A 25,199-nucleotide genomic window follows, 5' to 3' on the forward strand; every position below is an offset into this window, starting at 1 on the left:
GAGTGTACCTTTAATTTACCGTTTTCCCTCCAATTGCGGCCATAACATATAAGATTAAGATTAAGATTTTTTTAAGATATCGCAACATGAATCAAAGTGCTTCAAAGATAAAACACAAGTGCATAAACCATCAATTGTGGCATCAGTTTATTAAACTGTGCATTGCAACAAACGTGGGAATTTCATTTATTTATGGTTATATTTTTTTTACTTTGTTCGAATAAGGATTCTGAGTTATTTCTATTTCAATTAAGGTTTATTAAAAATAGTTTTTTCAAAGAAAAAAACAGCAAGCATGTTTTAAAATGAAACGGTTTTTAATGATAGGAAAGGGGGCGACTCTACCACAATATTGAGAACACATGTGCGAACTAACAAAATAATCCTTTGGATAGCAACGTACAGATAAGTAGCCCAAAATACATCAATAACTTTTTTGTATCTGTAATTGAGGTCGATGCTGGAGTGAAAGACAGCTCACTAAAAAGGCACAAATCACAATGGACGACTTCTTGTAAAAAGTAGTACAATTTATGAAAAATATATGGATGTATAGGCTTTTAGACTTGCAATTTGGAAAAATGAAACATAGATATGCTTTAAAGCTTTAGACGTGAATGTAAATAGCATGCCATGATCTGTTTCTGTGTGCAATTTTTTGTTTTTTAAGAAAGCAGATTGTTAAGCCGGCCTTCTATTTATTCGATCCTGTTTCTTTTTCTTTTTTCTAATCCAACAACAAATCTGCAGTAAGGCCACTGGCCTTGGATCAGCCATTCATGTTCGCCACACTCTCCTTCACAGCCCCAGGTGTGTTACAGCCTGAAAAACCAAAGAAGAAAATTAAATAATAGCAACAGGAGCTCAGAAAGGCTCCAGAGACAGAATGGCAGAGGTGGAGGTGAGGGTGGTAGCGCAAGGTGTTACATTAATTAACTTACATTTTTGTCAGCTGCATGAGAAATTCAAATACTACAGTAGCACACCGACAAAAATGCATGAGTCAGAGGATGGGTGGGGGGTAGGGGCCAGAGATATAATGCAACAGAAGGAATAATGTGGAGGAATATTAAACTTCGCTGTTTGTGAACATGTAAATATTCTTTGAAATGTTTATAAAGCATCAATAAAAATGAACTGACTTTACAAATCCTATCGCCGGGAGGGGGGTATATAGATACTGTATAAATGATGTTCATACTTGTAGAAGGTCCATTTAAGCTTTCTTCTACTTCTGCAGCATCTGCAGAGACAACAGAAAGCCAAAACGTAACAACTTTGTAAGTATCCTTCGCCTCTAAGGTCACTACCAAGTAAAAAAAATGATGCTAAGAGTCTGTGGTACCTCGTTTCAGCCTTCTCCTGGCAAGCTTGATTTGATCCTGAAGGATTTGAACCCAATCTCTTGGCCCAGGCAACTTCTCTATTCTATGTTCAGTGCAGTATTTCTCTGTAAACACTTTAATACATGTCCTGCAGTTACATCGCTTCTGTACCATCCTGACACAAAAAGACAAATTAAATTATCCGTATCTTTCTCTCCTGTACCTTTAATAGCGCCCACGATGTTCTGGTCTAAGCCCTTACGGTTATCATTCAGTCCTCTTTTCCTTTTACCATTTGGTAATGAGTTAGCCAAAGTAGCATCATCAAAGAAGGCACACACCTAAACACATTGTTACTCAATATTGGAAAATATTTCGCTATTTATCTCAATGCAATTATATAATATATAATGTAAAATAGATGACTTATGACTGTATATGTGTACGGATACGCACCAGTTTCCTGAAGAGCAGGCTTCCAGATCGTGTGTAGTTCACCAAAATTGAGTCAAGCTGAGCCTTCGAGATAAATATGTCATAATCCTCTGCCAGACGCACGTCGGGCTAAAGATAAATACATTTAGAAAAAAAGTATATCAGAATCTTACGTATAGAAGCAGAAGTTGTGTTTTAGATGGTTGAAGAAAACAATATTAGAGTGAGTGAAAATATAAAAAAGGTAATTTAAACAGCCACACAACAAAAGAACAAGCAAACAAAAAATCACATTACCGGTACTTCTAGTAGTTGATTTTGATTCAGGTGAGAATTGGGTGTGTTGTTGACATTGATGTGTTGGTGCTGAGGCGGCGGCACCGATGTCCTGGAGAAGACGGGGTCACTGCTGGGCGTAGGTGACTCTCGCTCCTCACAGCCCTCCTTTTGCCCAGACTCTGCAGGTGCCGTTCTGAGTGGCGGAGCATCCAGAGTGGCAAGAGATGCTCTTCTAATACTAGAAAGGAGATGTGGCGTGACTCCATAGACAGACCGCCTCCTGCGTGGCCTACAGTGGGCTGCTGGGCCTGATCCAAGACCAGGTTGACCCGGTAATGCTGCCTGTTTCTCTTTGTAAATGCACCCTGAAAATAGCCGCACATTTTAGTGTTACTCTTTCACTCTTACTTCAGTGGTTTTTGTTCATCGACTGACCTTTTTGAGTCACCATCAGCCTCCTCATCACACGCATTTCCCGCAAAATAGCCTGCAAGGTGCCTTTACAGTTACACATACAGCAGGGGGCTTCTGGCACAGCAGGAGGGGCAGAAACTGCTGAAAGACATTCTTACTGGTAAGTGATTGTGCACCCAAAAATACCCTTTCTCTGGTTATGACAATGGAATATGAGTATTTATATTTTCCATCTTCCATGTCACAAATCTATTTGAGCTTTTGATTTATAGTTCTTTGTTTAACTTTGCTGTTGCACTAAAAAATGATCCTCCATTGTTAAACAGGTAGATTGCATTGAACTGGACTGATGTTACTCTCTATCCAACGACCAGCCGCTTGATATCTTACCCACTCATAGACACCAGTTTATTCCTTACACTGATAAGTATTGTATAGCTGTGTCCTACCTTTTGATTCATGGACTTTGTTCAGGTCATTGGTGATGTTGATCCTCGTGGCCTTGGAGCAGGTGCCCTGCTGTCCACAGCCTGGGCTGTTGGGGGAGTTGATGGATATGGATGATGGCGAAGGCCCTGGATTTCCTGCAGCGTTCCAGCTGTTGCACTGCTGGTCACCTGGTAAAGGTGCCGGCTGCTGTGGCCAGGACAGATGTCTGCCCAGGGGCTCCTTTGTTGTGCTGTCCTGCTCGGTCGCTGTACGCTGATATACCCTGCCAGACTTGTCACTGAGCAGCCTCATCATCCCTGTGATCTGTCGCTTGATCTCCATGCCTTCTTCTCCCACCCAAACTGCACACATACACACAAAAAAGTTATTTTAAACAGTAAGAAGTGAGATTTAAAAAAAAAAATTAATATATGTGAGGAAAGTATAACAATCCCTGTGATGGCGCATACCATCAGGAGCAGCCGAGTTATTGGATGAACTGTTGACCTCTTTGCAGCTAGAACTTGAACTCGTCGTGCACGGAGAGTCTGCAAGAAAGCAAGCAAGGTTTTGTACTTCATAGCTGCTGCATGGCTTTAATAATTTCAAAGTTTGAAGGGACAATTCACCCCCAAAAAAGGCCTAGGCATCACGTCGACATGTGGGAGAAGCTTAAGACTCCAGAAATCATGCTGGCGCAACTGTGTCAAGATACATTTATTTAATCTTTTAGCTAAACAATCTTCCTTTTTCTGCTGTCCATGTTTACATGGGACCATGGGAGCTCACACCTCCTGCTGCACACAACTGGGAACAGGTGTTGTGTTGTTACAAGTCACCAATTACTTCAATAGTTGGCGGCACACATTTAGATCATTTTTTTGTTGGGTTAATACCCCTTAATTTGACGAAGTGTTGCAGACAGACAGCTGATGGCGCTCCACCATCACCTCCATGCACACTCCCCCGTCCCCTGTAACGACCACCTGTGGGTGGTTAGAAGAAGTGCAGCAAAGAGAGGTGGCCTCAGTGCATCTAGACCCTCAGGAAAAAAGTCAGGACTAGCAAATTGCTGCATGTTAAGAATACGAACCATGACTTAGTCTGGACGAGACGCGGTGTTATTATATGTATTTTTCACTTTAATTTTCAATTGAATCAACTGACGGGTAAAGGCGAGGTGCACAGTGTCGGTATTGTCTTCGGCTGTGGCTTTTGTTTATAGAGTCGTCTGTGTTGGCACACAGCGCCAGACAAACACCCAGACACAGACGCGCGTCTTGCAAGGTCCTGCGTGTATTCTCCGCAGCCTACCTTCATCCGTGACCAATTTAAAGCTCTGCGACTTCCTTCTCCTCTTCCTTTCCCCGAACTCCATCTTCAGCAGGAATATAGCCTCTCCGGTGAGGTCGATCACTCCTCAGACAGACGGAACCGGAGATGCACTCAGCAGAATCATTGTCCGTCTGCCTTGTTAATCAGTTCAATTTCGCCTCAGTCCGCACTGCACATCCTGTCGTCACGCCACATTTTTTACCGCGTTAAGCTTAAATCCATGTGGGAAATGGTATTTGTGCTCAGCTTTAGTTCCCTGTGTGATGCCGCCTCTTCCTTCCCGTCATGTAAATAAATTAATGACTTTAATATTTAAAAAAAGGAAAAAAAAATCCCGTCACATATCCTTTTGCGCCACCTTATGGTATATTCTCATCATAAAGGTAAGCGTCCAAATAAAACATTGGCATGTGAAAGAAAGCTAGAATGCAACTTCATCTGGGAAACTTGTCATGATTACTGTATAAAACGATTTCCTTTATCATCGTGAAGTATTGCTAACTACAGTCTATGACCTGATATCATTGTAAACAAACAAACAAAATCCCATCTGTCAAAAACACCAAAGATATATTGGATCAACACCGCATTGCAATAGATGGTTTTTTTTTTTTTTTTTTTTTAAAACCCATCAAATCAAAACCTGAAGTTCTGTAGAAAACTTGTCAGAAAATATTGAACTTCTACAAGATGCTCCGATAGTAGCAGATATTTTTATATTTAAGCTCTAAGCCTTCATTAATCCACCAAGGAAAGCTTTGCCATGTCCTAGAAAACCTGCAAGAGTCAAAACAGCAACAAAATATCTCTCCTATATCAGCCTCCCTATACATTCTCATTTGTGCTCCCCTCAAGAGTTTGTTAAAATCTCAAATTCATTGCGAAAATCTATTTTCCAGCTGTACTGGTAATGGACGAGGTGCACTGGAGAGGTTCAAGGATCAGGGTCTTCATGACGGTAAAGGGAGGATCATTCAAATCTGTTCAATTAAGGTTCTGCTTAAGTTCAAACACTGTTGTGCGTAAGTAATGAAAATGATAAGAAAACTATAAAATAGAAAATAGATTAATATAAAAATAGATAAATAGATGGTTCCTGCAGTTTAGCTGAGTTATAAAGCACAACACTTTATCAGTATATAGTTTCGTGTTATATATTTATATATAATTTTTTTGCTGACACATTGGGAGAAATGAATGAAATCTATGAAAAGATGATATTTTTGTTGATTTCCCGGTCATCTAATTATCTAGAAGATTTAAAAGACTTGAAAAACAAATGCGATGGCCGGGAATCGAACCCGGGTCAACTGCTTGGAAGGCAGCTATGCTCACCACTATACCACCATCGCAACGCGTACTCAGTGACGCCAGAAATAATATTCTCATTCTCGACCGAAAGGGGGCAATAGCGTACAATTACAGGAAGTACGTTTAACGAAGAAATGTGTTTGGCTTCCGGTTTACGCGTCTGTTTTGCAGGGGTTTAAAAACGTTAGACATTAGCACTTCTGGTTACTTCAATCAAAAGTCTAATATTTATATTATAACACTGAAATGGATATACTGAAAGACGAAATTGCGAGGAAAAGGAAACATCTCGAAGAAAAAGACCTTCTCGACGTGCGTAACTGATAACGTGATTGTTTTTGCTAGCTTGGCATAGCTGCCTTACTGGGACCATCGGTGCTATAAATAAAAACTACATTTCGGAAATGGACTATGTTTTTCAACTGTTGATGCCGATTATTTGGTTAAAAAGACCAAACGGCTATAAGAAATATATATATAATGTGAAAATCATCAACTGCGGCCCTTCACCTAAAAATTTAAATTACTCTCAAACAGTACCAAGGTGGATCTAGATCGTTATCGTGACTACACTAACTGTATAAACTCAATATTTGGCTTGTCTTTTGTTCCAGGAATCCAAAAAGTATTTCAAACGGGCTGATCTTGTGCGCAAGGAACAAGAAGAATACTTTCAAAAATGTGGATACAAGGTCCGTCCCACATGTTTGTAACTGGTTGTTTTTGTCAAAATTCTCATGTGCAAATACTGTTAGCCATTTATGCAGGAATCATGATGCGATTATGCTCAGGTTTATACGGGTGTTTGTGTTTACTGTGCTGTTTCTCCAAAACCTGCCTCTGCTGCCTGCATCTGTAGGTTCAGAGAGAGACTTCTGAGAGTCAGGTATGGGATGCACCGTGGAAATCCCTGACTGGATGCATGTCCCAAAGCTTTCTATTTCCTTGACGCCGTTCCTGAAATTCCAATTCAGCAACAATTATAGTGGAAATACCCTGGTGGTGATGACCCTCCAGTTTTGGTTCTGAAAAATTATCCCACGTAACACTATACCTGGGTGAACTATGATTACATTCATGAAACTGGTGCTATTGGATTTGTAATTATGGAAAATCCTCCATCACTTGAACCTGCATAAATCTCCAATACTCCACCAATGTAAATGTTAAAGTTAATACCAATAATGAATAATTGAGCTGGCTGAAATGCTTAAAACATTCCAAATTAGGTCTGACAGTACAGGAGCAAGGAAAAGAAAGTGTGACACCAAAGTGAGACACAAACATGTCATCATGTGGATATTGGCATGGAAAACTGAAATCAAAATATTTGATACATTAGGTTGACAATTAGACAGAACTCAACTTTTTCAAGAGTTTAAAAGCTCAACAGTCAGGTTTATTTGTATAAATGGAGCCAATCAAGGGCAGATATCTGAAAGCTACTTTTTAGGATTTTAATTTTTATTCATTTAGATTGTGCTTCAATGAGCACTATCTAAATGTAGTGCATGTGCTTTTGAAAGCATGATTACATACTTTTAATTTATGCTTTTCATTTATTTTATTGTTGAGGCTTTTCTACTGTAATGAGGCATTGCTGATGAAATTTATAATGAAACAATGAAATTTATAATGAAAAACGTGCAAGCAGGCATCCTGGATGTGTTGTGCATCATCGATCACATGATATCATATTGCAAGTACCTCTCTCCCGATCCAGTTGTAACATTTAAATCTTTTACTGTGCTTCCTTTCACCTAACATTTCCTCAAAGCTTAATCAGAAGGAAGAAAATGAGCCGTCTACATCATCTAACCCCGTGTTAGAGTTGGAACTAACGGAGGAGAAGCTGCCAATGACGCTGTCCCGACAGGAGGTGGGTGACGATAGAAAAGCATTTCCTCGAGCACCCTTTTTTCTTTTTGTGTGAAAAAGGTGTGTGTGTTTTATAGGTAATCCGTCGCCTCAGAGAACGAGGAGAACCAATTCGACTGTTTGCTGAGTCTGACTACGAAGCGTTCCAGAGACTCAGAAAGATCGAGATTCTTACTCCGGAAGTAAATAAGGTACTGTGACGAGTTTGGTTTTATGTGTGTGTGTGTTTTCTGTCGTTATTATAAGCTTACAGTGTGGCGGGTGTTGGGGTTGCTTCTATTGGCCGCAGGGTTTGAGGAATGACCTGAAAGCAGCCATGGACAAGATTGACCAGCAGTATCTGAACGAGATCGCCGGGGGAACCGAGTCAGGAGACGTGGAGTCCCAGCACGACCTGAAAGTACACGAAGAAAACACCACCATCGAAGAGTTGGAGGTACGTTTCTGTGTCGAGCCCAAGACCTTCTCAATGGTAAATGTTATCTGTAACGAGAATCCCGAATTTCTGAAAGTGCTGTTTTTAGTCACGGTTTGTAGCTCACTCTATAACCCCCGAAATCTCAACTTGTTTATGATCCAAACTTTGTTTTAGGCTCTTGGTAAAACTCTGGGTACAGGAGATGATGATGGGGACCAGGAAATAATTCACAAAGTTCTTCGGGTAAGACAACACACTCGATAACATCTCAGCACTGTTTTAGAAAGGAAGAGACTATACATCATTAGATATTTCTGTCCTTTGTATTGTATTTAAGTCCTAAAGAAAGTTACTCCTATTTGGGATTTGTCTAGTGAGTTTTCATGTTTTAACATCCACATTTCCTCGGGTTGTAGTTTCTTCTTGGCGTTTGGGCCAAAGATCTCAACAGCCGAGAAGACCACGTGAAGCGAGGTGTCCAGGGTAAACTGGCCAGTGCAACTCACTCCCAGACGGAATCGTACCTCAGACCACTCTTCAGAAAGCTCAAAAAGAAGGTAGTAATTATGGAAGTGACATGATGGTAAATTCAGTTATTTCCACACTGTAGTTGTTCAACCTTGTGTGTTATTCCTCCCAGAATTTACCAGCTGACATCAAAGAGTCTATTACAGACATCATTAAGTTCATGTTGGAGAGAGAATATGTGAAGGTTTGTTTTAACTCCACGTTGTCCTGTTGATGCCTTCTTGTTGTTTAAGTGCTTAAACGTTTTTAAAAATAATTTTTCCAGGCAAATGATGCCTATCTGCAGATGGCCATCGGTAATGCTCCTTGGCCTATTGGTGTGACAATGGTGGGTATCCACGCTCGTACTGGCCGAGAAAAGATCTTCTCCAAACACGTGGCTCACGTTTTAAACGATGAAACTCAGAGGAAATACATCCAGGTGAGAGCATAAATGGTGAGCGATCTAGGGCTAATTTTAGAATATTTAGTATTCGGAGCAGTGGGAAAGTTTTCACATCCTTTTACTTTTTACATCAGCTTATACCGTATATCAGCTCTGCATTTTTGGGGGCAAATTTAATGAGTCGAAAACACTAAAATATTACATAAGTATCTGAGACTCTTTATTCTGCTACTTGAACTTGATGTCTGGAGGCTCTTCTCATTTCTCTCGATCATCTCTGAGATGTTTCTTCACCTTTCTTGGGCTCCACTTGTGGTAAATTCAGGTAATTGGATGTGAGTTGTAACGACACACTCCTGTTTAAGGCTCCACGGCTGTCAATGAAAACCAAACCATGAGGTCAAAACACCAACCTCCACAGCTCAGAGAGAGTATTGTAGTGACATGTAGCTCTGAAGGAGTCAAATCATTCTGAAACTGAAGACGTTTGAAACAGCCAGCCACTGCCTGACCAAACATCCCTGTGGTGGTAGCAGTCATCACGTGGAAGGAGAGCTGATTAAACTACTTCAGGGAAGAGGAGAATCAGCCAAGGAACTGCAACTGGGCACTGAGGAAAGAGTCCGAATACTGTCAAGTATTCTGATATACTGGATCATTTTGTACTGTTTTCAATTCTGACAGAGGACATAGTTACACAATCAGTGTAGACACTGTTATGGTACTTTACAAACTCAACACTGAAGCAAAAAATCTTTGCTGGTTAACATGAAGGTGCGCCTCTGCGTGGGGGTGTTTGAAAAACATTTGTGCCTAATGGTTTTCACTCACATGCAAAACATTGCCACATTTAAGGTTTAGGCTATTTTATATATATTGTCATTGAAATCTTTCTGGTTTATATAACATTACTGTGAAAATGCAGTATTTTAGAGAGCCTGTGCCATTTTACATGTGTGCAGAGATGATTAGATTATTTATACATTCACATAAACCACTCTTTATGAATGCTGATATTTTATAAGCGTCGTCCTAGCAGGAGCTGCACTAGTGAGGTTGTGTGTGAGCATTGTGCTCTGCTTTCAATCTGTCAATGTGCAGTGTGTGTATAGGTGTGTGTATAGGTGTGTGTTTGCTGAACTCTGCTGTCAGTCCCACCAGGCATTGTTGGCATCTTAGACCTTTGCCTTAATGAGAGGCTGCGTGAGCACAGGCTGCTCCTACAGCACCTTCCACGTGCTCAGCCGCCAGACCTTGAATGTCTGTGCTGCAGACACTTTGCATTCATGCTCAACAGTCCGGCTAAAGCCGCAGACACCTCTGAGTGTGAAAATGACTGTTCAAACCCAATTATCCAAGAAGAAAATCCACAAGTGAAAGTGTGCTATATTATGACATTTACCTGTATAGCTGAGTTGAAGTCAGTGAAGGTCAGCGTTTCAGCGGAATAAACGTAACTGCTTGCAATTCAGATATCGAGCTCATTATATTGACCAATCATGTGGTTTCACTGGTGGTTTAACTGTGATCCTTCTTTTCTTTCTTCTCCAGGGACTGAAGAGGCTCATGACGATCTGTCAGAAACACTTTGAAACAGTTCCATCCAAGTGTGTGGAGTACAACGCTCTTTAAGTCCTGGGAGAGAGTACAGGAACCTCCACCAGGGCAAATCTGTCTTTGTTCACCAACACTTGTGAAGAGCGGCTGTACGAGTGTCATCGGAATACAGCTGTTAATAAATTCATGAAAAATAAAAGCCAATAAATTCATCAAGGTAGAAATACGGACTTCATCCAAACCGCCTGTCGATACAGCCAGAATTGTAACAGTGATCCTTCCGTTTGTGTGTACCGCCGCCCTACAGAGCCTCGTAATAACGTCTAAAATATAAATTTGGGTCATATTTTTAAGATTACATGAAATGTTGCTGGCCGGAAGATCTCCCAAGTTTGTAAGTTTTATTACATTAAAGAGATGTGAAAGTTTCATGTTCAACTTTTGTCAGATAAGCAATCATGATGTTTTCATTGCAAATAAATAAATGCTTATTTCTAACATGGCACTTGGCTTTTTTATTCAGTGTTTCATCTAAATTGCGGAATAAACCTGATTGCATATATATATTTAGTGAATGAGTCATTTCTGTAGTGCCTGTTCTATACCGAGAGCTTTATCATCACTGGCCGGAAACCTCCTAGTATTTTATTAAGACTGAAACATCCCACACCACCAGCTGACTTTATTACACCGAGTAACCATAGTGATGGTTTCGGCGCGCACTTGGCAGCCTGATCCCACGTCAGCACAGTTTCAGCCGGCAAGATCCTGGCGTGTCACAGCTGGAGCGGTCGGTGGGGCGACTGAACCAGATTTACTGTCGTATTTTACACATTTCAGAGGCCACGTCAGCACCTGAGTGTGTTTATGTGTGTGTGTGTGTGTGTGTGGGGGGGGGGGGGGGGGGGGGGGGGGGGTGCGTCAGATCCTCCTGGAATTACCTGAGCAAGTGACACATTTGTCCCCACTGTGAAGTGAATCATTTATTTGTGTCCTTCAGATAAAGAGTGACAAATATTCAGGCCTCTGTCCGGAATTAATGGGCTGGTAGATAATATTTACAATTTAAATTGTTAATTACCAGGGAAACTTGCTCATCCAACCATGGAGACGTGTCAGAGATTTGTAACTACCATGATAAAAGCACTTCTGTTTCTTTTCTATAAAGGTGTAACAGGCTGAGTTCATCTTGGCTCCTGATTCGTGCTCAGCCCTTCTCTGTCCTCATAATGAAATCTAAATTCGCTAATTTAACATTTTATAATGCAGAATAATTGGCGCCCTTCTTCTTGGCAATGACCAGGATGTGGATAAGCAGATTTCACATTGCCTGAACTCCTCCCAACAATCAGCCCCTGTGCTGCCTTCACGGGCACCGTTTGTTATTCCTCTAATGATCATCTTCCCATCACCGACCGTACGATGTGGGCAAACAAATGGAAAACCGGTCTGTGTGGTCCTTTTGTTCCCCTCCTGTCAGCGTAAGATGTGGGATGGATCCACTCAGGACCATTTAGGTATTCAAATCCCCAGCATGTCCCTGTGAATGGACTCTACCGCCCCAGTGAGACTGCATATATTAGCATTGACAATGTGTAAATCAAAGCAAATGTGAAACCTAATTGTTGCCTTGCCTGTTCTGTCATGAAACATTCAACAGTGAGATATTCAAATGGCCTGTTTTTAATTTGATAAAAGGATTGTCCCTCTACCGGGAACACAAGCTTGTGTTTCTTGCTGTTCATTTCCCCTGCACCCTGCTGACCTTTCAAATCAACTCAAATTCAGTCAGCTGTTTATTTTTCCTGTCTTTCATTCTCTGTGTGCGATCAATGCAAATATCTCTGTTCCTCATTGTGTCTCCCAGCGATGCCTCTGTTGAGATGCCTCATTTGGGTGTTTACCTGCCAGCTTGCACGTCCGAACTGCAATTAGAGCCTCATTTCTCTTTCGACTGGTTCCATCCTGGTGGGCTGATTGTTGCCAGGCACCTGCAGAGGTGGAAACCAATCACCGGAGCAGATGTATGATATTGTGTTACCACCCCTAAGGATCGTTGTTATTTCGAGTAGATTCTATTGTTTATGATCTTGTCTAAAGATCTGCACTAAAAGAAGAGAAGAAAAAAGGGTTGTTATTAAAAGGTGAAGTCGATTTTAGCGATAGGTTGTGGGAAGTGAGAAGCAACAGAACTGTTCAAAAGTGCCTCATTTCTTTCCTCCCCACCATCATTTGATATTTTTTTTTTTTACCTGAAAGGCAACATCTGTCCTGTGGACAGCTAAACCGAAAAAAAAAATCACAAAATATGTCACAATGTAGAACGTGTCGGCTCCCCCACAGTCTGCGCGAGGGAGGGAATGGAAGTGATAACTCAATAGTTTTGCAGCAAGAATTTCCTGAATGCACCTGCAGCCTGCTGCTGCTGGAGTCTACGGAGACAGTTGGAGCCTGTTGATTCCGTGAATTCCCGACGCACAAGAATGTGATAAAGGATTACAGATGTAGACTAAGAGGGAGAGAGAAAGGGAGGGAGAGAGCGAGAGAGAGAGAGAGAGAGAGGGAGAGAGGCGCAGAGGACGCATGTGGCAGCTGGTGCGTTTGTGTGCATGCATGTGAAACCCTTGCAAACCTTGCGATTTGGGAACGGAAGGTGACTCTGGTTGTTCGATGTTACTCCTGGACCCCCCCTGCGCCGGTGCTATGGAGGGGCTGCAGGGTGAAAACGCTGGAGTTGGTGACACCGGGGAGGACGCGCAGGAGGCGCATCGAGCACTCGCCTATGACACGGTGCTGAGCACTTTGGTGGCTGTGCTCGTGTACGTGGTGCTGAAAGTGAGCCTGGACGTGGTCAGGCAATGGCGGGCCAGGATCTCGGTGCTCATCGTGGGTTCGGGACCGGTGGGACTGGCGGCCGCCCTGGTCGCTGTCCGCTCGGGGAAAGTGCTGAAACTGACCGTGCTGGAGGAGCGATACCGGAGCGCTCTGCTCTGCCGCCCGCAACAGATCGCCCTGGATCCCCGCAGCGTCAAGTTCCTGCTGGGACTCGGGGTGGACTTTGACAACATGGAGGGGTGCTGGCACAACGAGCATTTTTTCACCCGCATTGGCGTGTTTCAGGAGTACCTGCTGAGCATCCTGGAGCAGAAGAAGCAGAAGGTGGACGTCAGGGTGCAGCTGGGGACCAAGGTAATCCTGGTATTTACTCAGAGTCGCAACTATTTGACCTTTCAGCCCTGACCAGTTCCAGAAACATGCATGCTGTCAATTTCTGGCAATCAACCACTAAAAACCATTAGTGGAAACGGTCTGTTGTCAACTGACCCAAGATCTGAGAACAATCTTCACCAGGGAAACTCAAAACAAGATCAAACTTAAGCAACAGCACATTAGAGTTTCGAAATGAAATAAACTCCTCTTTGTTTTAATTTTAAAAGCAACAACAACCACGATGTTTTCTGTGTCCCTTGACTGACCTTTGATTGAGCTGCTCATCACCATTTCTATGAAAAATGTATTTAAAAATATATTCAATGACAACAAACCGTGTTCCATCTGCACGGAGCTTTCAAAGTGACGCTAAGCCAATCCGAGAAGTTTGTCTGAGATGTGCTCCACATACAAACGAGGATTACATGTTCACTGAATATTTGTGTCATGGCTGGAAGCCAGAGATGACGTGAGCGCCGCCGTATTCAGGCGGAAGCCTGTGTGGATGTTGGGAACCTGCTCTGAGCTTCTCTTTTTGTTTCCCTCCTCAACAGACACAAAACAATTGCGCTGAACTTCGAGACACTTGTGTCCAGACGTCACGCAGGGTTTTGTTCCTCCCTCTCATGTAATTCTTTTTAGTCACTGCTTCCTAGTGACTCACTGGCCCTCTTCACTAAAGACAAGAGGGTCTTCGATCAGAGCAGACTTCAGTTTTGTTTAGACTCACTGCTGAGACTGACATTTTCCCCTCATTAGAAGGGATGCAGTCTTTAATAAATCACCCTTGTACCCTCTTTGTCATTGCTTCAAATATCCACAAACCAGCCCCATAAATTACTTGTTCTTTTCTGTCTAAAAGGTTGAAGGATGAATCTCTTTGCTGCTGGGCCAATATCGTCGCCTTAAGACCATTTTATTCTCCCTTTTGGGGCTGTCTCTCTTTTCCTAATTCCTTTTCCTCCGCTCTCCTTTGCAAAGCCGCAACATTCGTGTATAATGATAATTACCGAGTGATTTGCTGTCGTCAAGGAAAGCTCAGTTGACGCAGCCCCTCTGAAAGCCTATTGTACATGTGTTTTGGAGAGTATAATCTTCCTCTTTTTATTACTTTAAAGAAAGAATGCATTGTTTTTAAGAGAGTTGCAGCTAAAAAAACCTATGAGGAAAAACTGGGCAAATTGAAATATATCAACAAAAACGACTAGGCTGAAGGCTCCCCTTGTGTTTAAGTTTACAGATGAATACCTGCGGCAGATTCCACGCAGTCAGTGGCCCCGCGTGATCGTGGTGGCTGACGGGTCATGTGGCGACTCCTGCTCGGTGCTGGGAATCAGCTCTGAGTACACCGTGGAGTCCTGCCATGCCTACGGAGCCAACGCTGCCATAGAGAGGCTGGATCAGAGACAGGTCCTCACACACACACACACACATATTCACAGGTTACTGTTTGTACAAGGCCTGAACGCCATAGAAATGGGATATTGAAGGACGCTCTTGTGACGTGTTTTTATTCCACCTTCAAAAAGCAGATTGGTGCAAACTGTTCGATCAGAGCTACCGCCATCACGTTGCCGTCCTCGTGGAGACGTGTTGGCAGGTGACGCCGATGACGCAGTGATCCGACACCCTCAGCAGCGTCTGCTTTCAAATGCACCAAAGGTCACTTGAGATAACGAGATGGGTCCTGGAGCAATGACTCTGAGGTATCCAGGGAGCCCGGGGAGGCTCAGTGGATGCCTGAAAATGATGAAAAAGTGTTCTAGCCATTAGAAATAGGAAATAAATTCTTACATTTTACAGCTGGTGCAGCTCAGGCCAGTAGTCTATTGCAGGAAGACTTGACAACTATGTCCGCACTGGTCCTCTGAGGCAGTCACATCCAGCATTCAGGCTGTCTATCTGCCGCAGTAGCAGCAGACTCATGCTGCACTGACGGCCAGACGTGAGTCATTGTTAATAATCAATGTGTTGTTGTTGGAGCCTTGGCAGAGGGGAGATTTCGACCGTGCGCTGTTAAAAAGTCCACTGGAAAGAGTCGACTCTTAAGTCATCAAACACACAGGCGGCGTCTCCAGGAAAACATCAAATATCATCTGGACACAAGCAAAAGGTGTCATTTTATACAGCCCTAAACCTTGACATCACGTTCTCATTATTGGCCGTGTGTCTGCCTTTTATTGGCCCCTGTTCTCAGTGGCCGTTTCCTGTTGTGATTGAATTTAGCTCCCAGGATATGACCTGACCCCTCCCATCCTCACCCAGGCTCCTCACTGTTCACATGCCATTAATGTTAGCTGCTCAAGCTGTTGCTCGCCTCCCCTGGGACCATTTGTGTCACTGAAAGGAAAATGGATGAATTCGGACCTGAGGGGAAGTCACCGTCTCTCTCAAGCTTTAGACGATCCCACTCTAAACTCGCTGTGTTCCTCTTCCTTTTACTCCAGGTGCCCACTCCTGAGATCCGAGCCCACAGTCTCTATTTTGACCTGTCGGCCTACGGAGTGGAGGCCCTCCGAGAGCACCGCAACCCCACCACCAAGCCCGGCTTCCATTTGAAGATCTATGGCACTTTCCGAAACCGCTACATGGCCCTCATCTGCCCCGCATCGGACAGCAAGATGGTCCGCTTCCTCAAACATACGGCAAATTCCTCAGTGAGTCTGCTGGCCTGTTTTTGAGTTATGGTGCCTGGTTTCCAACCAATAGTTCTTGTAGCGCCCCTACAGGCCACGGAGGACATAACAGCTGCTCAAGGGTGGAGATTGCAGTTTGGGTTAGCAAACAGATGCATCGTGCCTCCTGGGCAAAGGTGTTGTGCTTTACTGCAACTGTTCTTCGCTGTCGGCTTGTCGGCAGCTGGAAAACAATGGGTCTCGATCATGAAAGATTCGTAGATACGATTACCTCCTTCCAGGCTTTTGATTTGCCTGTCCCCACCACACTACAGCTAATTGATTAGAGTAAAATGTCTTTTTTTCCCGCTCAACTTCACTCAAAATAATTTCTACCTGCTTCAGAAAAGTTCTTCTTTCGTTTGTTCGCTCTCTCTTGTTTTGCTTGTGCCATGACATGACGCATCAATGTCCACCTCCATTTATAATGCTCGTTACCAATTCAAGGGCAGAGATTTATGCAAATTGCCGGGAGCGGGCTGTTAATTTACGTCCATTTGGCATTCATGGTCTGCACACATGTTTACCATCAGATTTGAGTTTCCCAAACACAGTTTCATGTGTTCCTGGTTTTTAGTGGAGTGGGCTTCTATATGTAGAACTTTGCAAATTTACGAACATTTCATGAATGAGATCCAGTGGTTTTATGCACGAACCCATTTCATCCAACTGGTGTGACATTCCTGCACCCTTATTCTAGCTGCACACATTCTCTGTTACCTACAGTGCAAACTGCACCTGCTAATAGCTAATAACTTGCATCAACCACCTCCCCATATTGTTCAGTTCTGTTTATTTTTCAGGTTACCCATAAGAATAAATCTGAAACAAGATGTGAATAATGTCAAATGCTGCAATCCCTTCAATGCACCCGTCTTGGGAAGATGGCATTATCAGAAATAAATGTAAGGTGTTGAAATCCAGTGACAGCCTGCCAGGTTCACCTCTTTGAGCGTCATATTAGTTCCACTCAGGCAACAAATGGCCTGTAAATGCATCCTGGTGAGGGTCCATTAGCGACTGTCTGAGCTGCAGAGAGAAATTTTGCAAGTGAGTGGATGTCACCTCGGTGTGCGTGTAGAGGCCATCTGTACATCTGCTGAACACACACACGCACGCACATGCACAGGCACACGCACACGCACACACATACACACACACGCACCCCCACGTACAGGTTGTGGGCACAGTGGAGTGTTTTGGCAGTTTTTAGTCTGTAAACATCACTCTCACAGCAGCCTGCAGCCGTGCAGGTATAGAGTGACCATCCTTGAAGAGCCTGTTGCTATGTGGGCGGCCTTTCAGATGCACTGTTACTTGGTAACAGATGACTAATGCAAGTATGGGTCGAAGGAGAGCAGAGTTGAACAGAGGAAACAAGTGAAGGAGAACAAGGCTCATTACTCAGTGCACTTATTTACAGTCAAGTCGATGAGGTTTCCTGGTCTTCAAAGGGCCACTCAGATATATAGTCATATTGTAGCATATATATGAACATCTGGACTGAAAATACGAGTAAAATCCATTATGTTTCCCAGCAGCCATCCTGGATCTTTGACAATCTTGAGCAAGTTGGTTTAGAACATGCATCTACCATCTCCTACCACTAGATCCCAGCAAATCTTACATGCCGCATTCAAATGTGTGAGTGCCCTTTTTCCCACCCTGAAGGTCATGAAGAACATCTTCCACCACTCCTTCAACGCCTATAAAACAGACATCGAGCCTCGCCTTAACGACGTGACGCTCCACAGCATGCAGTGCAGCCGGCGCCTGTTTGAGATTCAGCTGTCGCACCGACGCGCCAGCGCCGCCTACATTGAGGGGGACAACGTGGCGGTGACTGTGGAAGGGGAGGCTGCCTACGTTCTCAACTTTGACACAGGTAAACAATGGAACACCTGCGGTGGTATGCAAGGATCTCAGCAAGCAGGAGGTTCGAAATCGTGCTGTTGCTTTGCTTTCAAAGTATTGCTTCAGCCACCAGGGAGCCATTACCAGAACATGAGCTGAGAGGAGGTGCAGCAAAAGACACAAGGACAGAATGAATCATCTTTTTAAGTCTGCAGTGTGTGTCTGCTAATGGGTGTGCGACTCATTACTGCACTCACACACCCTTCAGCTGATGCAAACCTGGTTTTTGTCTCCAGTTTTACCCATACACGACATGTCCTGTCCTAAATATCTTCAATGTGCATGCTTTGATTCATCAAGCTGCATATTTGCATCCTGCAGGTTGCGGGGTGAATCTCGGCATGCGCGGCCTGGAGTCAATGGGGACGTTTATTTACAGGACAGCCACTGCCGTGGACCAGAACGACATACTGGAAGCACTGTCAGCTAAGATGCAACACTCCCGGCAGGTGGCAGAGACCTTCAGACTCACGGGCCTAGCGGAGTCGATGTACGAGTGAACCCGAGGAGGAGGTGACGGAATGCCTCCCTCTAGTGGACAGTTGTGGTGCTGCTGGGGCGCAGCACTGATTTCATAGTGAGGAAAGCTGAATAACTGCGAAATGATCATGAAAGATGAGATGACGGATGTAAACATGGCCACTTGTGGAACAGTGTTTTATCATGCTCCCGTATAATGAATTCTTTATTACATTTGCAATAACATTTTACACTGTACCGGGGAAAAGCAGGCAGTGCTTGGATTAGTTGAAAGCTTTTTTTATCATTTGATGGCGAGCCCTGCTCTGAATAAATGAGACTGTACCACAGATCCATCCACCAGAACAACTGAGGACGCTGCTCCAGAGTCAGATTATGAAAGCCATGACCATACAAATATTCCTTGACCTTTTTTGAGCTTCTTTATCAATTCTATTTTGTTTTGTGCTGTCAACTGTAAATTCTATTTTAATAAATGTATATTTGTGGCATCGCAGAGTTCATTTCCTTTCCATACTTTGCTCGGTTCTCTCTAAAGAGACAAAAATGTGATAACGTCCAACACGTGTACAAGTATGTTAGCCTCTGTTAACCAAACTCTTGCTATCAGTCTTCAGTCCGTTTGGAGCCAATAATAATTTTATGTTTCTGTCTGTAATGATTAAATACCTACAGTTTAAATGCCTCCAATGCTAACGCATGAATCATACTCACACCACATGATGAACTGTGATTAATTTTAATAAAACTGCTGAGTAAAGAATGGAAATATATGAGCGAACCGGGTGTAATGAATCTGTTTGAGGGCCATTACTCAATTTATTTTAATGGTTCGAGACAAAATGTCACCAAATCCAAATTTTTAAATTGAGCCTAATATTTCAGAGACTTTATAGATGGCTGGGAGGAAAAATGACACTTGGAAAGAAAGTACTGGACTTTTTATGGGACGTTCCATGAACCTTTATTGATATTGTTTTTTGGATTATTGTAATTTAATGCGATCCTTGATGCCATCCTTGAGTCAGAGCAGGCAGAGAGACGAAAATAAATCTGTCAAGTTTAATTTTGAACTCTCATGTCGCTTCGTCCGGCTGTGCCCTGGTTTACACCCAGGGATGGCAGCAAGGTGAAACCATGACAAGCTGTGACACTAACACACACAATAAACATCATTAGAATAATGAAATAATGTTTTTACATGTAAGCAGGCTAGAACTGGTGGAGAGACGTGTCGGGGGGGCGGATGCTGGATAAAAGAGAAACTGCAAGAACAAAAAGGGGTTCAAGACGGTGGTGAGACATTCCCAGGAGGAATCAGCCATTGCTTACTAATGCAGAGCGCGTGAATAAAGAACTGACCAAAGAGGGAGAGGGAAGAAAGCCGCCATCCTTTCATAACAAACTACAGATCTTTGCTCACTTATTTACCAAAGGAGGGCTGCCAGGTGCCAACAGAGGGATGAGGGATGTATGAGAGATGCCTCTCATATTGGCAGAAAAGTGTTGGAAAACATGGTTTTAACTGGTTGGTGGACACAAAAAGTGGTCTTTGTCATTATTTTAATCATGGAACTGGAATTGGACCATTTCGAGGAGACGACTGTTGTGCAGTTGTGTATGCTGTTTATAATCCTCAAAATATCTCTGAATATGAGACGGGAGGAGCGTCCCACACACAACATTACATCAATCAGTGTGATACAACATACAGAGAGTGGTGTGCCAAAGGTCTCTGGAGCTGCAGACAGGGTGGAGTTGGTTGAGAAACCTGAGATTCATGTAACTGTTCAATGTCAACACTGCACCAATAATGGACAAAAATCACTTTATCCTGCCTAATTAAAAAGGTCCCCCCCAGGCTGTGACCTCCAAGGTCAACAGTCTGGACCTTTGAGTTGGCCCCTGTTGTAGCACAAGCCCTTTCATTAGATTAAACACAATAATGAGAAAATCTTTTATCTTTGCATATAATTAAAACTGGAATGAAGGACAACTTAATCAATAAAGTAGAATGACAGGTTCGTAAATGAATTAGAACTGCCAGTGGGGGGGCTTGCAATCAATAACAAATGTTAAGCAGAGTCGATGGGTCGTAGTTACAGACATCAAGAAGTAACAAAAGAATATGTGATGCTGCGGGCATGAACTGAGATTTCACCTGATCGTGTGTGTGTGTGTGTGTGTGTGTGTGTGTGTGTTCTTGTACTTGCTACATCCTGAACATGAAAAGTACTGCATCCTACTAGCAAACTGATAACTTTTTTGGGAACTGAGGACATTTTAGATGGTTCTCACATCTTGAAAGGACTGTTTGAGGGTTAAGCCAGCTTTAAGGTTGAGGTTAGAATTTGGTTTAACTCGGAATTAGGGTCAGAGTTGGGGTTGGGATGGCTAAAGTTAGGGCAAGGAGCAGTGCAATGCATTATGCCCATGAAAGTCCTCATTAAGAGAGTGTTTAGATGTGTGTTCGTGCCTGTGTGAGAAAGACAGAGATGGAGATTGTTTTGGAAACCTTAAATAACCTTACTTGTTTCCTCAAAAGTACTTTTTAATTCAAACTTATACTATTTCCATGCACATACGACACTGAAGCCTTGATTTATGTCTTATTGCAATGGCATCGATCAAACACACGAGGGCAGTGCTACCCTGTTCGAATAGCAGGCAAAAATTAAAGCAGAAAATTCCGAAGCACGAAAACAAACTGACTTTCTAAACTGAGGAACCATTAACCGGGCAATTACAGTTTCGTGGGTGGGTGGGTGGGTGGTGGTCGTGGTGGTGGGGGCTGTCTGAGGTTGCGTCTGAGGAGATGGGAAGGGTGTGAGCATGATCTCCTATTGACAAACCCTCAGGTACTGTCAGATATACAGACAGGAAGTCACTGTCACATGACTGAGGTATTGGCACCTTGTCCGATTGCAGGACCTCTTACGTGTGGCTGCCAGCAAAAATTCAGGCCATGTCATCTAATCACACACACACACACACACACACACACACACACACACACACACACACACACACAATGGAAGGATGAGAACAAGGCCAAGAGAAGTTGCACTTGTGCTGTTTTGTTTTATAGGAAATACTTCCTAAAAGTCCGCCATTTTCTTTGAATTTGTACAGAACAGAAAGAAATCGGAAGTTGAATTTCAGACTCATGACATCATCTGTCGAACAATTGTCACTGCCTCTTTCCTCCACGCTCCTCTCTGCCATATCACACTCACACCCAATTTCCCTAAACTGTCACGGCCAATAATTGGCCCTCTCTGTCAGGATGGAAATCAGGCCTGCCGTTCTAACTAAAACACACATGCCTCACCCCCGGCATTACTCCCTCCCCACCTCTCCCCCCTCCCCCTCTTTCTTCTTCTTCCCGTCTCCACCACCTGGGAAATCACGTCTCCGGATAGAACACAGCCACATCATTTCCCATCCCCTGCCCATCCTCCCCCAAGTTGGCGAACGCGTGTACTGTTACATGTCTGCATGTGTGTCTTTGGACGAGGTGGTGGTGGGGGGAGTTTGCTGAGGGGGGAGGTGGGGGTGCACACCGTGTGACAGTGGTAGCCTCAGGGCCAGGTTGCTTTTGACAGGGACGAGGGCCTCTGATTTGAGGAAAGCAGTCACAGCAGCGAGCACGGCTGCCTCCTCGAGTGACACCTCCCTGTTAGTGGGGGAGAGCTCCGTGTGTGTGTGTGTGTGTGTGTGTGTGTTGATGATGATAGGCATGATGGACTGGCTGCCTGCACTGTTTGGGACAAACAGGGAAACTTTCCCTGATGGGCTGACAGGCCCCGGGCCCCCGGCCGGCGCTCGGGCAGACGGGATAAAACCACGGAAACGAAAACATGGCAAAGAGAAAGTTAACATCGCCGGTAAATCCTGAGGCGTGACACTTTTGTGCGGGCCGTCCACACGTGTGTGCGTGTCCGTGTGCGTCTCCAGAGAGCAGGCTGTGCAGATCACCATTCCAGCTAATCTAATTTCATTAATGTGATCCCCTGTCCATCCCCTGACGGCTTAATAGCCATTATTTGTGGGTCCCTTCAAATAAAGGCTGGGCAGTAAATTGCAGTCTGTGGAAATCGAGATATAAACGCCACCCTGCATTACTGTATAATATCTTTGCCTTTAATTAACTGAAAGCCATGCTGACATTTATTGGATTGCAAGTTACTTGTTAATGGCAATAAATTGTGGAACAAAAAAAGAATCATTGCTTATTTTACATCAATAATTTGTGGACCTTTTGCTAATGGTTATTCATTACTCGCCTGTGGGGGCCGCCGTGTTTGCTGAGTTTAAGTGAATGAAGAAGGTAAAGATTTAAGCGGGCAGATTTTGGTGCTCCGCGACTTGGTTTGTTGGAATAAACAGCAACGTCGGGCTTTACTGCTTTACCTTTTGGGAGATGTGCACATCGTGGGACTCCTCACCACAAAACGCTGCACACGTGCAAAAAAAATGAGGAGTTATTACTCGCCATGAATCAAACGCGTATTTGGCAAATCATTTGGAAACTGGGTGATTTAAAGAGCGACATATTAGCTGCGATTGACATGATAGAATAAGCTGATATTTAAATCATAGCTGTGATTGCTCCAAACTCTGATTAACTCATTTTATAATTGAGCGTCGACACATTCCAGCACAACTCAGAGCAAGAACAAACTGAAAACAATGAATCAATCCAGATCCATATATCAGAGTCGATTATTATAAAATAACTCCAACAGGAAAAAAAATAAAAAATCTCTGACTGAGGTATTTGTGTTGACATGACAACATACTAGCGTGCACGCCAGCTTTGGTTTGCTCTCACAATCAAGGTAAAAAAAAAACTTTCCTGGGCAGTGAAGGCACCGTTTTCCCTCTATATAGTGCCACTCTGCGTGTGTGTCACTCAGCCGCTACCAGCTTGCTAGCAGAGAGAACATATTCCCCGCCATGGCGGGCGCCCGTCAGAGAGGCGGGTGGCTCTCGTCAGGCGCTGCCACTTGCTGGTTGCTGGCACTGATCTGGCGTGGAAGGAACAGAGATCTGACAGCACTGCCACAAAAATCAGGCCCTTCAGATGCTTGGAAAGGAGACTTACTGCCCCCCCCCCCATGTACACACACAGCCCACCCCACACTGCCCGTCCAGTGCACGGACGCACAAAGTCAAAAAGAGCAGTCGGCCAGAGTGCAAGTGTGCAGCTACGTCCTGTCAGCGCGGATCTGCCCGACGGGTCTCAGCGTGCGAGGGGCGATTGGGAAGGAGGAGAAGTGGTGGGATGGCACGGGGGTGGGGCGAGGACAAAACCCCACGCTTTAAATGATGGGACGTGAGCAGAGAGGCTCGCTCACACGCTGACCCCTCTGCCCGCCCCCCCCCCCCATGTGCTCTGGAACTGGCGTAACCTCTCCACATCTTTGCCTGTGGGCGAAGGGCCGCGTCATCCCTCCCCCAGCATCAGCCTCTGTCTCCAGGTTGTGGATATGACCAGAGACAGGCTCCGAGAGAGACGTCCCCCTCGCTGATATCACGCCGCGTCCCTCAAACACTTGTCTCAAATACCTCCAACTCACCCCCCCCCTTCCCCCATCAACCTGTGAATGAGCGACTCTGACAGGAGAAAAGAGAGACAGAGGGAAACAGAATGGGGGGAAAAGAGGAGGGGAGGGGGCAAAGAGGGTTGTTTATTTTGCAAGGCCGACAGAAAACTCTCAGAAATGCTGAGCTGGAGTCGCGATGAGTAACACAGACTGTGACTTTTTAGGGGGGAAACAACCTGCTTTGGTAAACTTGGAATGACTTTGGAACGCTCGGGACGCTCCTCGTGTTGGAATGTCAGGAGGGAAGCGCGCGTCAGCAGCTCACATGTGCCCTTTAGAGCCGCGCACAAACCATCTGAAACGACAGGTCCGTCAGTAAATTTCCCGGGTTCAAAATGTCGTCCCTCTTTCCCCCCTCGTCTGTCAAAGCGAATCAGACTTTAACTCCCCCCTTGTCCCGCAGACTTTAACTGCTCCGATTGTTCGTTGCTACGAGATGATTGAGTTCAAAACTGTCTCCAGCTCAAAGAAAATCGGAGGCGCCTCAACCGTGTCTGTGCTGGTTGGAGACATTTTCAAAGTTTTATCATATAGCTGAAGAAGAAAATAAACACAGTCATGAAAGGAGGTGTTGAGGCCAGTAAGATGCCCTCACCAGTTGAGGTGATTTGGTTTGATGTTCATAGGCTCCTCAGCAGTGATGCTAGTTCCTGTCCTGCACTCTTTGGGTGGTTATTAGGATTGACGACCAAAAGAGCAATTTACACCCCAGATGGGACTCGAACCCACAATCCCTGGCTTAGGAGGCCAGTGCCTTATCCATTAGGCCACTGGGGCACCTGTGCATGGATACACAGGAAAATTAGGTCCAGACTGCTGCTTGGAGCCTGTCTGCATTGAGATTTTCAGGACTACATCTGAGAGGATTGAACAGAGATTAGAGCTCATCAGGAAGTCTGTTTTGGCTTGTTCAAATACAGCATTGAGAATAAACTGAGGTCCAGACTTGTGCTGGAGCCACATACCCCCAAATAAACTCACGGCAGCTCAAAACCAGCACATCTACAGGTTTATCTC

General features: G+C 44.2%; 3 protein-coding genes and 2 non-coding genes across 9 annotated transcripts; 2 read left to right on the forward strand and 3 right to left on the reverse strand.

Annotated features, from left to right (window-relative positions):
* Positions 1-298: 298 nt before the first annotated feature.
* bend7 (BEN domain containing 7) lies at positions 299-4,494 on the reverse strand. Of its 3 annotated transcripts, none has more exons than XM_029841824.1 (10): positions 4,197-4,494; positions 3,353-3,430; positions 2,913-3,244; positions 2,475-2,595; positions 2,058-2,404; positions 1,782-1,889; positions 1,549-1,666; positions 1,346-1,459; positions 1,202-1,243; positions 299-822 (listed from the first exon to the last, which is right to left on the reverse strand). In XM_029841824.1, exons 1-10 carry the CDS (start codon positions 4,258-4,260, stop codon positions 770-772), a joined length of 1,377 nt encoding a protein of 458 aa, XP_029697684.1. In that variant the 5' UTR covers positions 4,261-4,494; the 3' UTR covers positions 299-769. The 3 variants fall into 3 exon arrangements, with proteins under 3 accessions (XP_029697684.1, XP_029697683.1, XP_029697682.1); XM_029841823.1 differs by having other exon boundaries at positions 2,475-2,591; positions 2,903-3,244; XM_029841822.1 differs by having other exon boundaries at positions 2,475-2,594; positions 2,903-3,244.
* Positions 4,495-5,497: 1,003 nt separating this feature from the next.
* Positions 5,498-5,569, reverse strand: trnag-ucc (transfer RNA glycine (anticodon UCC)). Its single transcript has one exon. It is a non-coding gene; the product is annotated as a tRNA-Gly (tRNA).
* Positions 5,570-5,647: 78 nt separating this feature from the next.
* prpf18 (PRP18 pre-mRNA processing factor 18 homolog (yeast)) lies at positions 5,648-10,797 on the forward strand. Of its 3 annotated transcripts, none has more exons than XM_029842135.1 (11): positions 5,648-5,840; positions 6,143-6,220; positions 6,388-6,414; positions 7,306-7,407; positions 7,484-7,597; positions 7,696-7,842; positions 7,999-8,067; positions 8,241-8,381; positions 8,465-8,536; positions 8,618-8,788; positions 10,289-10,797. In XM_029842135.1, exons 1-10 carry the CDS (start codon positions 5,775-5,777, stop codon positions 8,783-8,785), a joined length of 984 nt encoding a protein of 327 aa, XP_029697995.1. In that variant the 5' UTR covers positions 5,648-5,774; the 3' UTR covers positions 8,786-8,788; positions 10,289-10,797. The 3 variants fall into 3 exon arrangements, with proteins under 3 accessions (XP_029697995.1, XP_029697994.1, XP_003967144.1); XM_029842134.1 differs by having other exon boundaries at positions 8,618-8,773; XM_003967095.3 differs by lacking the exon at positions 6,388-6,414 and having other exon boundaries at positions 5,649-5,840; positions 8,618-8,773.
* Positions 10,798-12,687: 1,890 nt separating this feature from the next.
* LOC115251135 (uncharacterized) lies at positions 12,688-19,081 on the forward strand. The gene is made up of 5 exons (XM_029842379.1): positions 12,688-13,483; positions 14,738-14,914; positions 15,952-16,161; positions 17,851-18,064; positions 18,415-19,081. The coding sequence occupies exons 1-5, from the start codon at positions 12,965-12,967 to the stop codon at positions 18,591-18,593; spliced, it is 1,299 nt and encodes a 432-aa protein (XP_029698239.1). The 5' UTR covers positions 12,688-12,964; the 3' UTR covers positions 18,594-19,081.
* Positions 19,082-24,886: 5,805 nt separating this feature from the next.
* trnar-ccu (transfer RNA arginine (anticodon CCU)) lies at positions 24,887-24,959 on the reverse strand. Its single transcript has one exon. It is a non-coding gene; the product is annotated as a tRNA-Arg (tRNA).
* Between the last annotated feature and the right edge of the window lie 240 nt (positions 24,960-25,199).

Source organism: Takifugu rubripes, chromosome 9, assembly GCF_901000725.2.
Source record: "Takifugu rubripes chromosome 9, fTakRub1.2, whole genome shotgun sequence".
Lineage (NCBI taxonomy): Eukaryota > Metazoa > Chordata > Actinopteri > Tetraodontiformes > Tetraodontidae > Takifugu > Takifugu rubripes.